This window comes from Drosophila sechellia, chromosome 3R, assembly GCF_004382195.2.
Source record: "Drosophila sechellia strain sech25 chromosome 3R, ASM438219v1, whole genome shotgun sequence".
Lineage (NCBI taxonomy): Eukaryota > Metazoa > Arthropoda > Insecta > Diptera > Drosophilidae > Drosophila > Drosophila sechellia.
This window is the reverse complement of record NC_045952.1, coordinates 30,265,780-30,278,277: the sequence shown is the minus strand read 5'-3', so window position 1 is coordinate 30,278,277 and position 12,498 is coordinate 30,265,780. Positions and strand designations below refer to the sequence as shown.

Genomic DNA, 12,498 nt, shown 5'->3' with positions numbered 1-12,498 from the left:
TTAAGTAGTCGCAGCGATGGTGAAAGGGGAGGGGACGGGATTACTGGGAGAGTAGACTAGTCACGGTTTCTGCTATTCCATATTCATAATTGCTAATGGAATATGCTGTGACAACCGCAATGATGACGAAGAGAGTGGCTGAGCCTCGTCGGTGATGATGGTGATTATGAGCAGCCCACTACAAAGTGTTTTGCCTGCCATATTTCCCTGAGCTGCTTGGACGATTCCTGGGAGAAATTAATTTGCAGCTTGCGAGACATTTGGCGCTGGCGTCTATTTACATTGTATATATTACGTATACGACATACAACTGGGGAGCGGAGGTTATGTTTTCGGTGGCCACAGCTGCCGGCGACTCCCCACTCCAAGGTGATTCTCAAAAAATGTGGGCCAACTTCTAGGCGCCCGTCACCTGCAGCTATATTCACTTTTTTTCCATTCACTTTTTGTCGTGTTCGCCTTTTGTTTTTGGTTCTACCTCTCGTGCTGCTGGCGAAGTTTTTGGTGGCTGGCTCTTTGTTAATTGGTTCAGTCACCTGTCTCTTGATCTGCCAGTCAAGCGCACACGACCCGTGGAGTCGATGGCAGCACCACCGCGCCCTCTCTGCAGCCGTTGCCATCAAAGTAGCACCACAACCGGACGGATGGTTGAAGGCGACAGTGCCGCAGGAAAACACGGAGGAAGGAAGGAAAGAAGCCGGATCCTGGGGCCGCTCCATTTGCCAACCTGCCCAATGAACGTTTTAGATTACAATAGGTTAGGCCCGAGTCCAGGGTGGATTCTTGGCGAGCTGGGCACATTAGCCAGTGGTGGCTCGACCGCAAAGTTGGCGCGCCGCTCCGCCGTCCGTCGTTAACTTAATTGGCCATCACCACCCACTTTGCGGGTTTTTATGACAACGACGACGATGTCGACCAACTTTAGCCGACGCCCGGAGTTAAAGCACCAAGAAACCACACCAACAGCACGCCGGCCAGTTCGGCTTTGTCGACGCGTCGACTGTTACATTTTTTGACATTTTTATTCAACATTTTGTGCTATTTAGGTGGTTGTTGCTGTTGCCTATGCTATATTCTATTTTCCCTGCTCTTTCGTTTTTTGTCACCTGGTCATAATGTTGTGACATTGCCTACTTTTCAGAGCAGAGAAGCGACCTTTACGGCTGGCCACGGTCTGGGAATTGGACTACAAACTGCACGGTCAAAAAATAAAATTGTTCTACACACCACATTCGGCTATATTTTGTCTTGAATATTGGTCCAATAGTGTTTTTCTTTTTTGATTTTCTCAGTGTATATTGTGCGGAGAGAACCTTCGTTCTGCTCTGCCATTCATGCTCGGTTTGGCCCAGGTTTCTATTTTTTTGTGATTAATAGGTGTGTTAATGGATGTCATTTTGATGTTTCCGCCAGACGCATGTCCACGAAAAGAAGGCTTTCCTGGGCTATCCTCTGCCCTTTTCCTTGATGCCCCTTACAATATTTGACCCTCACACTTTTGGCCGCTCAGTTTTATGTTTAATTTGAGCATTTCTCGCTAATTTTTAAGGCTCGTCATTAAATGTAGATAATTTTTTATGCCCTTTCTCTGGTCTTTCTGTGTCCATTGCCATTCATTTACAATTTCTATGCCTAGGTTTATGACCCGCCCCATTTTGTTGGGGCGTCGTAAAAGCGAAAATGTAACGAGCTGTCGTCACGAGCTTGTTGCAAGTTGGCCGAATGGCGGAACCGAATGCCCGAGTTGTTAAAGCCTTTTATTTGCCGTTGTAGCCCAATCGTTTAGGTATATCGCTGTCCCCTTTTTAATTACTTGCAAGTTCGTATTTAAAGTGCAGCCAAAAGTGGCCAACGACCGACAAAAGACTTGAATTCAATAGTCGGATTGGTCGCTTTAAAAATATGTCCTTGTTGGTGAGCAAGGCATAAAGTGCAACATGTTTTTTGCCCACCCTCGGCCACGCCCCATGCTTTTTATTGCCTAACGCCCATGACTGCGCTTGCATATATGCAGATTGCCCGATGTTGCAGCAGGCGCGCAGTAATCGATATGTAAACATGCGAGTTTGCGTTTCGAATGCAAAGGGGTCGGGGGGGTAAGGGCGAAGGGTTGGGTGAGGGGTGTGCAAGTTTAGAAGCAAACACGCCGACAAACCAAAAAACAACAAGGAAGGAGCAGCGACGGCAACAAGCTGCAATCGTTGTGGCATGCAACATGTTTTTATATATAAATCAATTACTTACCAAACATGACGCGAACGCAAAATGGAGCAGCGAGGAGATTGTCCGGGGTGTAGCATGCACTGGATTTATTGGCTTGGAAGCGTGAATCCTTGTGTATTTGTGCCACTCGGCTTTGGCATGTGTTGCAAGTCCATTAAAGTTATTCAAATTGTTTAAAAATTTGATTAATTCGCCATTGCGGTGAGTTCCGTGACGCAGAGACACAACTAACTTCGTTATGTCAGCGCCCTTTCAATTCGTTGCGAAATGCTCGCAAATAAATCTTAAAGCCTAGCCGCGCAAATTTAACAAGGCAAATCTAATTACACTCCCCTAATAATAATTGAACGATGGGTACCCCGAAAATTAGAATCAACTGAATTAAAAATTGAAATTGACGCCAACGATTTTGGGGGCTGTGGGAAAATCCTCGGGACTGAAATTTGTCAACGAAATTTTCGACCATGAATTGATATAAATGTCTGACCCAGAGGCTGCCTGCTGGCCCGGCAAATAATGTGCTAAATAAATTGCGAAAAATTACATAAAATATTTAAGCGCATTCAAGTGTGGCGCTATAAAAAATGGCGGGGCATTAAACATGTTTTTTTCCGCGATGGGCTGCCAAGTGAAAGCAAAGCGAGCGGCAAATGGCTGCCGGAGAAAGCAGGGAAGGTGGAATACAGCGCGGAAAGGGAATTCGGAAAGTATAGCCAAACAAAGGAAGGGACAGACAAGGATAACAGCCAGCGGCAAACAAATTATTTGAACATATAGCCTTCAGGCAAAAGCTGCCTGAATATTAGACATTTGAGAATTGGCATGGCGAATTTGCTCATTGACTTGCAACCCCAACAACAATGCTGCCACCTCACCTGCCATGCAAATGTGGGGAGCGTGTTGTCTCGGTGCCGACACTCTTTAAAGTCGGGCAGACAGAGAATAAGCCAAAATGTTTGCACACCGTCGTTTCCTCCCAGACCCAGACGCTTTTAATGCATTTTTTATTGGACTGCTGCCGCACAAAACGACAAGCAAATAGAGAAGGCCATAAAAATAAATAAGGCACAGCACTTGGATGGGGTGGGATGGACGGAAGGATGTGTGGGTGTGGACTTTTCCCAGCCCATATCAACACCCATGAACCCTCTGGCGAAACGCGAGCGCAGCATATTTTTGCTATTGCCAGTGTCCAGCCGCCATAAATTTCATTGCTATTGAATTTTGTATGACCCCGGGAGCGGGTCGTGGCTCTTGGGTCAGCTCTCCATACGTGCTTCGTGACCGCTTTAAAAAGGTATAATTTATTTTAAAAGATTCCCTCAACACGCCGCCCGCGTACAGAAGGCCATAATACTTCTTAGTATTTGGCAACAGCACCCAAGAGGAGGATGCCGAGGGGGAGGGGGAGAATCAATATCCAGAAAAGATTTATGTCGCCCGGTAATCGTTGCTAAGGTCAGGACCAGAATCTTTGACTTGCCTCATTAGAAATGCCAAACGGCGAATGCTTGTCATTTGCATATGTATATACACATACTTCCAGCACACGCATGCCTAACTTTATCCTCGCAGCGAACAAGGGGTATCAGGGTATGCGAAAAAGAAAGTTTAAATTGAAATGAAGTATAATCTGATTGACTTTTGAATGCCTTATTTTAAAATTGGGTCCCAATCACCTTATTACGAAACATAAAAATCTGAGTAATTTTTTCCGATTATATTATATTTTTGTATATATACTACGATCATGAACGCGGCATTAGCAAATGTAAAAACCTTTGTTGTCAGCTGCTTTTGTGTCGGCCAGACATTTCTTTCTTACTGCAAATATATACAAAGTCGCATTACAGGCGAGAGTGAATATCCTAATAGACATCAGAAGTCGCGTGGCGCGGGTAGCAAATAAAAAATTGCCAAAACTTTCGTTCGTGCGTAAAGTGTGGAAAGTGGTGGTGCGCGCGAGCAGGGAAATATCAATGAAATTGTCATACACGAGTAAGTGCCCAGAAATAAAGACGGAAAAGGGAGTCAACGCCAGAGAAAAACGTCTGCCTACCTTTGTGGGCACGGGGAGTTTTTCTTCTCCATTTTCTGTCGGAATCGTGAGTCAACAGTCGCGCAGCGCAGCGCAGAACAGAACAGTCAGTGGCAGACAGTAGGAGATACAGACACTCAGATACTCGAGGAACACATGTTTTGAATAATTTATGCGGGCGGGCGCTCGCAATGTGTCCGCCAGGAGCAGGAGCAGGACCAGGAGCAGGAGCTTCCCCCATTTTACCGGCTTTCCCCCAAACCAATTGCTTGGCACTAGGCCAGGCAAAGTTTTTTGCACTCTCGCACACGGAAAAGTGTGGGGAAAAAGGTGATAAATGCATAAGCAGGAAAAGTTTTGCGCCTCCATTGCTTTCCTTTCGATTTTGCTTTGTATAGAATGGAATGGAGTGGAGTGGAGTGGAGTATACTAATAGCGAAATTGCTACAAATCGTTTTGGCCAAACTTGCACAAGTTCATTTTACCCACTCACACAGTCACGTGCTGTAGCGGGAGTCATTTTTTCTCGCCTTTCGACATTCTAATTTAGCTTCGCTTCAAATATTTATGCAAACAAATTGAAATAAAAAGAGTTCCCGGCTCTCAGAAGCAATAAAAGCCAAAGCGTAAATATTTAGTGGTATTCAGCTGGCAGCTCTTCTATATATGTACTTCTAGATAAATTCCCGTCGTTTCCCCTTCTTAATAGAGAGGAAAAAATATGAAATAAAGTGGCTTGGCTCTGGAGGAGCTAGCTCTTAGATACGAGTATTTCATATTAAACTTGAGCTCAGTCAGTGACTCTTTCTTGTTGCTGTGGTTTCGGTACTCCTCCTCCGACTTTTGTGGCCGGAGTTTAGCACGAACCGCAGCTGTTACACTTTGGCGGCATTTTCATATAATTTATTGCCTAGAGTCGGCAGGTGGGTTAGGTGGTTTAGTCCGGGACTGGTGAACTGAGTAGGGTTTGAGTCCCATATCTGTATCTATGCGGCCGCAGCTACAAGTTGCGTTTATCATCTGACAACTGGCTAACAAATAGCGCTCTAGTCGGATTGGGTGGCTTGTTCAGTGGTTGTCTCATTTCGGCTTCTAATTAGAATTTATTGAATGCTTGGCAGTCACTTTAAAGATAGCTTTAAAGGATCATCAGGATAGAATCTCCACATTCGCCTTGCTGAAACATATGCTTCTCCTTCTGCATGAACGGTATAAATAATTGTTTTTTCAAAAGAGGGTTGAGCTGGAGGTCTACCGGAGATTGCTGCTTTGTTATGGCTGCAGTTTTCCGCTGTTGTTATTTTTACCTACATATGCATTTTTTGCCGGCATTCGCAGCGGCATCATGGTCCTTTACCATTCACCCCCATATGGCATCATCATCACCATTATCAATGATGGCAGCGGTGCAGGAAAGGAGACTATCGAACATCAATGAACCGATTCGTTGCAGTAGCGGAAATATTCAGTCGTATCTGTGTCGTGAGCAAAACAAACAATAATATACAGTTCGAGTCAAAAAGATAGTACTAGTCAGCTTTGTACAATTACTTATCAGTTGATGTTAAGTAATGGAGCTCTTTATACACGTTATCAGCCTTTATGTTAGGAATGTTAGGAGCTCACATAACTTACAGAATTTCTGGAAATCTTAGATTGTTTGAAATGGAAAAAATAAAGCTAGTAGCCTTGCCACTTTTTGGAACGGTGGTGTGTTCTACATGCAGTCAGACAAATCGAAAAGCCTTTAATCGACAGCAACATATTCGATTTTAATATTCATATGCCGTCGTCATAAATTCATGACAAAGAGAGCAGGAACGATGCCATATATGAGGGCGTTGATATTGAGCAACTTTTTACTTCCCCTATTTGGCCATACCCACAACTTAATGCAGAGCTATTATCAACTGGGAGCGGGCGACTGCCTGATGAATCGCAAGCGTAAGTACACCACACAAAATTGTGGAAAAATCGCGAGTCATGGACATATCCACGAAGTACTGCTCATTATGTAAGAGGGACTTCCTTCTAATTTGGCAAATTTTTCGTGTCTAGGCGACTCTGTCAAATTTTCCAGCATGGCCGTAATAATACCCGAAGTCCCTTTTTCACTGGATAATCACATAGTGCTCTTGTCATTTTGCTCGCTCTCAATTACACAACTTCTGTGTGTACTCAGCTTTTCAGCTTTGCTCCTCTTTAAAGCGTCTTCGAGTAGAAAATCGCATATGAGCCTCTTGTGGGAAATTAAACAACAACAACCCCTAAGAGTCAAACATGTCTGGGTCCAAGGGATGGACAAATATGGATGAGGAAATGCTAGAAAACACTACACTTGGCAGGGATAAAAATTTGGACAAAGGTAGCTCTAAAATCATCTTAGAAATTTGGCATTTCAATTTTTGCGGAACTATGGTATAACAATAGAATTGCAACTACAACAAAAAATGGCACCTTTGGATTCAATTCTAAATTTGCTTAAAATTAAAAAAAAAGCTGAACTTTTTTTTCAGTTTATGAATTGCTCATTACAGCCACACGAAGGGTTTTTGCTCTCTCTGATGGCGCTGACACCCTTGCTTCCGTCTCGTGCTCCCTTCTCGGAGTCCGTCAGCGTTGCGGACTTCAAAAACTTAACCGTTAGGCATATGCGTGATTATCTTTCTTTTGCTGCGTCGGACCAAAACAAGGACAACAGGACGGCAAGGGCGACGGTCTTCGAGCGCCGAGCGATGGGAGGCAGCAACCCTCTGAGGCAACAATTGCGCGCTGACCCAGTTACCCGGCAACAAAGGCGGAAGCAAAGGAAACACGCTGAAAGAGAGACAGGAGGGGCTGAAAAGGCACATGTCATCATTGAAATCAGTGAGTGCCCAACTGCCCACGCCCTCCGGCAATGGGGCGTTGCTCATGAACAGAGTGGAGAGATGGGGGAAAATGAGTGGAATGAGGGGGTGGGCGGAGGCGGTGGTGGTGACGCTGGAAATTCATTAAAATGGCACAGAGGCGAGCCAACAATGAAACGGTCCACTTGGGTTCCTGTCTTTTGCTCCTGTTCCCCCTTTAGGAAAATGGACAGCAGCTTATCGTCCTGGCCATATGTGCCACACATAGGAAAGGAAAGGGTACACACACACTGCTACTAATCAAATATTTAGCATACTTTTTAGAAAGCATATTAAAATAACATTTCCGGTCAGCTTGGCAAAAAGGAAATCGTCGCACAGTCCGAACCCGAACAGCGGCAGAGGGCATTAGCCCGACTTTCTGAACCGTGTAATGCACACTGGCGCACACACGGACAACAATATCCCGTTGAGAGTCGGCAAATCCCTGTAGCATGCCAGGCAGCTGGCACTTGGGGAGCGTTAATGTGCCATAACGAATGCATTAGAGACTCGTACTACGTAAGCGCAGTTAGTTGGCAACTCTTCAGTGGGCGGAAGGGCGTTTAAAATTTAATTACCTCTGCACAGGCTCGAAAGCCCCTTTGGAAAGAACCAATATGCATTTCTCCAATATAGTCAACCAAAAAGAGCTCCAAAAAGTGAACTACCACCTCTACCACCTTTCGGGCAGCAAAAAGTATGCTACGCAACACATGTTAAGCGTTAAGCACGAGCAGAACAACAACGAAAGTAAGCATCTTGTGCTGATATCATTGCTCGGCCCACACGCATTCTTCCCCTCGCACAACGGCTATCACACACACACGCAGACAGTGAACTTCCGCTTTCGTTTTTTTGTTGTCGTTTTTTGTGTGTGATATTATCAAGTGAAGTGCTTTTGCGGTTCTCGCTGCTGCCTTTGTCCAATGCATACCGCTCTCTCGTTTCCACCGTTTCCCGCACACGCGTGAGTGTGTGTGTGGTCTCTGGCTTATTTTATTATTCCTATTACCACATGTTGTTTTTGTATTTAAGCTAATTCCTTTATGTGCGGCTATGGGTGGGTGTATATAAAACGTGCAGCCACGTAAAAATAAAAAACCCCAGCAACAAATAGCAAATAACAAATAAAGCACAACAAAAGCAGCAGCCAGCAGGCAAAAAGCAAATAAGCTAAGCTAAAGCAAAGCAAAAGCGAAAGCGCGCAGCATGATAAGCCAAGTGGCGAATTCAAGCGTAGTCAGCATTGATAGCTAGCTGATGATGGGACGGGAATGGAGATGTAGCACGGGGCATAGAGGTGCCTACTTCACACAAAATTACCCTTTTCAATTTGTGCGGTGTGCAGACTCCCCCTCCCTGCCTACCTCGCTCCCGTTTATTGACTTTTTGTCATTGCCGCTAATGCATAGCAGCAGAAAGTGAACAAGCACACCCTCACCCACTCCCACAGAGCCACGGCCACCAACACACGCATCCTGCTCAGCACAATACAGTCAGAATCCGCATTAGTAGTAGCTGGAGCTGTAGCAGCTTTATTTTTATGGGGCGCATTACATTTAATGTTTGGCTTAACTCGGTTACTCTCGATGCTCTCTGGGAATCCGACTCTGGCTCTGCGTGTGATTCGGATTCCCACACTGCTAGGAAATAGGCCAGCTGGACATGAGTGTTGGTATTGCAAACATGTTCAATACGGACTGGGCGATGCCATGACTAAACGCTTGAAAGGCAAATGTTTATTTATCAATGATAATTTCTAATCAAAAATATACGATCGAAAAGCACAATTTTTCGTCAAGTATGGATGTTCGCTTCGGTGGCTGCTGCTTCAACTTTTGCTCCTGGTTTGGCTTTGACTCTTTGTGTGAGTGCGGTAATTAAGTGTCACATGTAATTACAATACACTCATGTGCTTTGTAATTAGAGTTCAGCGCTGCAATAAAGCACGAAAAAAGCAAACGGAGAGCAGAAACAGGAGCAACAATGTGCCAACTGCTTAGCGTACTAATTCAAATGAATATTTTCCATGCATTTTTTACGAGTAACCAAATGGGAACGAGTGGATTCTATTTTCATGCAGCTGCGGCTATGTAAACTGCGCTGGTCAGAAAATAGCTGAGCAAACACTGGATAGCGATTAACTGCAGTCCGCTTGGCACAATAATTTCCACTTACCCACTTTTCTTGTTGACTTCAACCAAACTGGAGAACCAAACCTAAACAAAATCCCTGAGCTATGCAAATCCTTTGCGAGGTGGGCGGAAGTGGGTCTAAAGAATCTCTATAATTTATTTAGCTTGCGTAAATATTAAATATTTATATTGTTCTCTCTCTTTATTTTCTCTTTTTATGTACCGTACTCGTATACGTATATATATTCCTCATCTACTACAACTCCACTACTACTGAAAATAAACCATCTTCAACTTCTGTCTGTGCCTGCCCTGCCGCCTGTGCTTCAACTACAAACTACAACTATATAAAAAATATTAACCAACTGCCTGTGCCTGTGTCTGTGCCTACCTGCTCCCGCATCTGAATCTGATCCTGCATCTGCATTGAAACTGCTCCCGCATCCTCACCTGTGCCTGAAACTGTGTATCTGAAAATCAGCGCGGAAGCGACGAACTTTTGAGTCAAGCAGCGGTCATGGCGCCCGCTTCCGACAATAACAATCAGGACCTGGCCACAAAGAAGGCCAAACTGGAGCCGGGCACCGTGCTGGCCGGCGGAATCGGTAAGTCTTCAGCTCTATCCTCTTCCATCTGTGTCTGCCTATTCTCTCCCCCCTCTCTCTCTATCTCTCTCTCTCCGGCTTACCTTTGCATTAACCTTGCCTTTCCTTTTGTCTTGGATTAAACCCTGCCTTTACGTCTCCCGTCCCCTGAGCGACGCTTATATTAAGTGCATTTGCAGCCATGGTCTTGGGCCCAGTTGGGGTTCGTCTGCCAATTAACCACGCCCACTGGGACAATACTGTACACTGAAAAAAGCGTTTACCATAACTGATTGAAAAACAAGCTATATGGAAATAGAAAAATATGTACAAGTCTTTAAATTTTCGACAGAACAAAACATAGTGTAAATGGTGAAAATACTGCCGCCCTCTTATTGCGTTGGTGCAGTTTCTGTTAAGTTGGTTTGTGGTGCCAGTGCAGTATTAGGCTTAAGCCTTCAACATTGGCAACAAAGTCGCCTGGGCACTTGAGTACCCCCATTGAAGGCAAGCGCGCTTTGATGGCTATAGCCAATTAACCTACTAATTAGCATGGAAACAAGTCAACAGCGAAAATATTTGGTTCGTCCCTTTTGTGCTGCCGGAAAATTATTACGGGAAAAATGTTTGGCGTCCGCTGACTGGCTACGCACTGTGTCGACACATTAATTAGCCGCCCACACCCACACACGCTTAGTCGGTACGAATATCGCCCTGTATATGCCGCCGCAAAGTAATAAAGCTAATCAAAAACCGCACACCAAGCCGTCAAAACCATAGTGAACCGAAACCAGCAGAATGAACCACACATTAGGCAAATATTTGACGGGTTCGTAGGCTCCCCGCCAAAACTGGATTTGAAAGCCAATACCTGCCCACAAAAATCCAGTGAGCCACAAAATGATTTCCAATGCAAACAAATCAATAGGCAACAATTTCCGCTGAAATTCAAAAGTAATCGACTGCTCTACCCGCCGATTTCGTTGCTTTTGTGTGAGCGAATTTAATTAACGCCATATGCAGGTGCTGTGCGTCGATATCCTTTTCGTGGGAGTTTTCAAAATGCTTTTGCAATTTGGCCGTAATTAAGAGCGTTCACCGCCGCCAGCTACATCGATGGTGAGTATGAGTGGGTGGTTACCACAAAGGGAACACTTGAGCATTAGCCGCCAGACAGCCAAAGGTCACGCCAGGACAGGAGATGGGTGGACGAAGGACGAAGGACGAAAAAAGGGTTGCGGAAGGATCGGCAGCCTGTGAATGGCAATCGGCTGAGAGCGAAAAAATGTACGCAAAAGCGGAAGCATAATATTTATTTATTACTTTACAAAGGACTTTTCTATTAATTAAAAAGCAACAAGCAGACACCCGCACACGCACAGAGAGGAAGGCAGTTAGCGGTTCGCCTTTCACCCCCTCTACCGTTTGCCATTGTTCGACGGTCGATGCAGACGACTACTTTGACCCAACGGCATTTTTGTGGCCATGGCCCGACTACACCTATTGGACGCCTGCCACCTGCGGCCATTTTAATTTTCCACGTAAAGTTCTTGTGCAAACACACACACACACACACACACACATGCCGCATTTTGTCCTGCTCCATTAAAGTCGCGCTTAAAGGAAGCAGGGTTTTCGGTGAAGCAGGAAAGGGAAAGGCTAGGTATCCAATGAATTCATTTTTGTGGTCACCTCTTAAAGCTCTCTTTTCTCACACAAAGAGGCCATGCCGACGATGCCAAAAATAATAATAAAGGGAATTGCTAAATAAATGTGTAGGGACACTTTTATTACACTGCAAGAGCACCAATTCATGTCTAAGGGCTCAGGATTGACGCAGAGCACAACAAAGACCAGACAAGTAAATAGCAGAAATCCAAAAAGCAACAATGAGCATTGTGTGCCTCTGTGGTCGAGCCTTAGATAAACACACGCACTCGGCTCAATTGTATCCAAGCGCCACTAAACCAATACATCGATATCTGGACTCGCACACACGCACGCTCCCGTTTCCGTTACAAGAGCTTAGAAGGACATGCAACAAATTTTTCACGTAAATGTAATAAAAACACTTTGGCATGTGCAGCGCGTAGGAGGTGGAGATGCAGGACTTTTGGCAACAAGGGGGGAAAGGCGGGGCACGCCCACCCACTTGATATAAGGGCACGGTTTTTCGTGTATCGGTGGGTGACTGCGTGTGGTGGGTAAAAATGTTCACACACACTCACGCTCACAAGGCAGTACACAGTCTGCAAAAGGAAAACTAGTAGGTCTCGGACCTCCATGGTCCGAGTTTTGACCGGCTAATAACTAGCTTCGCTTGATTTATTTGATTTTTTATTATTAGGTATATTTTATGCCAGGTATACGAGACCCCAGAGAGTTGAACCATTACGGTTAATTCCTATAATAACAGGAAGAAAAAATGTTGACAAGGAAATCAAAATGAGATCTTTCATCTTTTTAGAAATAGGATTTTCAAAAAAACTACTTCAATCAAATTATTTATTTTATTATAATACCTATTTTCACTCAAGATAATTAACAAGTTTTTAAATTGATACGGATTTATTGGCCGACTTTTTCTCGTGTAGACCATAGCGTGTCGCGTGTCCGGCTGAAACACC

The 12,498-nt window shown here is 44.7% G+C and overlaps 1 protein-coding gene across 7 annotated transcripts in view; it reads left to right on the top strand.

The window, feature by feature from the left end:
• LOC6619540 (polypyrimidine tract-binding protein 1) overlaps positions 1 to 12,498 on the top strand; it is a 127,358-nt gene that overhangs the window by 85,823 nt on the left and 29,037 nt on the right. For 6 of the 7 annotated variants that reach the window (XM_032722727.1, XM_032722726.1, XM_032722725.1 and 3 more), the window contains one exon: positions 9,769 to 9,892. The exons of the other annotated variant lie outside the window; for it this stretch is intronic. In XM_032722727.1, the coding sequence (XP_032578618.1) occupies positions 9,769 to 9,892 (124 nt within the window). The remainder of the gene's footprint in view (positions 1 to 9,768; positions 9,893 to 12,498) is intronic. 7 annotated transcript variants of the gene reach the window in all.